General features: G+C 48.4%; 1 protein-coding gene across 1 annotated transcript in view; it reads right to left on the bottom strand.

Moving 5' to 3' along the window:
- Window positions 1–520: 520 nt before the first annotated feature.
- tnmd (tenomodulin) overlaps window positions 521–2,500 on the bottom strand; it is a 34,700-nt gene continuing 32,720 nt past the window's right edge. The window contains exon 7 of the mRNA XM_030369116.1: window positions 521–1,359. Within this exon, the coding sequence (XP_030224976.1) occupies window positions 1,150–1,359 (210 nt within the window). The 3' untranslated portion in view covers window positions 521–1,149. The remainder of the gene's footprint in view (window positions 1,360–2,500) is intronic.

Genomic DNA, 2,500 nt, shown 5'->3' with positions numbered 1-2,500 from the left:
CACATTATTTACAGGAGGAGCTGTTTTAATGACCCACTCTGAAAATATAGGGCGATGTATAATGTGTGTGACCAATCCTAAATACCAGCGATTTATGGCTCCCCCATCACATCTATCTGCTCTGTTTATCCCCCCCCCCCCCCCCCCCCCCCCCCCCTCCCTGGTCAGGGTCAGCGTGCCAAGAGACGGCACCCTCCCCACCCTCCCCACCTTTAGACACCCTGCTCTCTGTCTGTCTGCCTGCCCCATGCATTCGCAGTGGATCTCGAACACATGAACCATTCACATACCATTAGGCAATTCAGAAACTCCAATTAGCCTAATGTGTGTTTTTTGAGACGGCAGCAATAGATCATGGGAATTAGTGGATATTCTTTAAGGCTAAATACAAATATATATTAAATATTATATTAAATATTATATATATATGTATGACTAGTTGTTCTATCCTTTCATCACATCATATTATATTATATGAAATCAACACATTCAAACATATCACACATAAGACAAGAGATGATTATCTTATATTCAAAGATATTATTTTAATCAGTTACAAAAGAATTGAATGGAACCAATGTCAAAGAAATGGCATCAAATGTTACTTTGTTTCGTCTAAGAATAATCTTGATATCTTAACTTAAATATACATTAGTTTAGATATGTTAAAACATACATGGTGAAATACTGCGTGTCTTTGCTAAAAATAGAAACAGCCACAATGCATTTTATACACATTGTTGTTTGTTTGTTTAACGCAGCATCCAACCTAGCACCACAACGAGCCTGATTCCCCTTCCCACACTAAGTCTCCTCGCTCTTTCTTTTTTTACACACAACACGAATGGCAAACGAATGTCGAGTGCCTCGGATAAAAGGCACTTTAAACATGCAAAAGGACAACATCACTCCCGACACAAAAGCCAGCAGGTGAAGAAAGAATTCAGCCACCACACTGGACTCACAACAAGGCTACTGTTCACTAAGCTTTTCATTTCATTGTGGAGCACATAATAAATGTGTGCCACGGGTTTTCTGCCTGCACTAGACGTGTGTCGGCGGTATTGATGGATGGGAAGCAGCACCAACAATGACGTTAACAATATTGAACGCAGGGCAGCAAATAAAAAAGCTACACCACCAGTCCTTTCAGACCCTCCCCAGCATGCGTGCGATCCACCAATTGCAGGGCATGACGATCTGGCAGATGACCCGCCCCCCTTGGTAGAAGTACGGCCAGGGGTTGTACCCGCCCAGGGGTTCGTAGTAGCGCCGGCAGTAGCGGTACCCGCTGCGGCAGTGCTGGCAGCAGTAGCCGTTGTCGTCCAGGCGGTTGTCCAGCTCGATCCCGGCGTCGCGCTGCAGAGGACACAGAGGCCGGGGATCCATAGTGACTACATTACCCAGAACGCAATGCAGCACTGGGACTCCCTGCGGCTGTGGGATGCAGAGGCTGGATCACACAGAGGCAGAGGGACAGAGGACTGGGGTGTGTTCTGGGTAATGTAGTCCCCGACATCACATAGAGGCAGAACAGTGGGTTGTGTACTGAGGAGTGTAGTCTCAATGGATTGTGTTCTGGGTAATGTAGTCTACATCACACAGAGGCAGAAGAGTGTGTTGTGTACTGAACAATGTAGTCTCTGACCCACATAGAGGCAGAACCGTGGCTTGTGTACTGGTTAATGTAGTCTCCATGGATTGCGTACTGGGTAATGTAGTCTCCATCACACAGAGGCCAATAGAGAGAGAGAGAGGCAGAGCACTGGATTGTGGTAAATGATGAGCATGCTGTGGTTGTACTGTAGGTCACACAGTATTTATGGCAACGCTAAACGGACGCGCAAAGATCAAACCGCATCCAAGTCTGATCTTTTCTTTACCTGTTTAACCGGGATGAACAACGCGAGGCGACAGGTGACGAGGGAGATCACGATCGCTGTGAAAGTGGGTCGGCTTGATTTACAGTAAGGTCTGACTGGGAGCATAAAAAAAAAAGGGTGTAATACCCTTGACCTTTTCCCGCATGCACCAGAGCCATCGCTTACTCCTCAGCCGTGAGGTGCTTCATCTCCGGCTCCTCACCCCCCCGCCCCCCCCCCCCCCCCCCCCCCCCCCCCCCCCTGGCCCGTGCGGGGGCCGTGACATTGGCGTTTACCGGCATAATTACAGCGTCCCTTTCATCTCTGACCCCTCCCTCCCCGGACTCCGGCCCCGCACTCCAGAATGAGCGGCCCTTCTCCATTAAAGCGTTGGCATTAGAGCGAGGCGTCTCACTGCCTCCCCCTGACCTTGACTCTTAAGTGGATGGCACATTCCTGGAGCAATTAGCAGGGTAATGATCGCCTAACAAGCATTCTTTCATTCGCCCGCACCGGTTTGCCTCTGAATTAATAGAGGGGCCCGAAACCCAAATGAAAGGTAAATTGGGTAGAATTAATGGCCCTTGGTTTTTTCCCTTTCCCTGCGAGTTCTTTCTTCTTCTCCTCCTCCTCCTCCT

This window comes from Gadus morhua, chromosome 10, assembly GCF_902167405.1.
Source record: "Gadus morhua chromosome 10, gadMor3.0, whole genome shotgun sequence".
NCBI classification, from domain to species: Eukaryota; Metazoa; Chordata; class Actinopteri; order Gadiformes; family Gadidae; genus Gadus; species Gadus morhua.
Note: the sequence above shows the minus strand (reverse complement) of the source record. Positions and strands in the feature narration are given on the sequence as shown.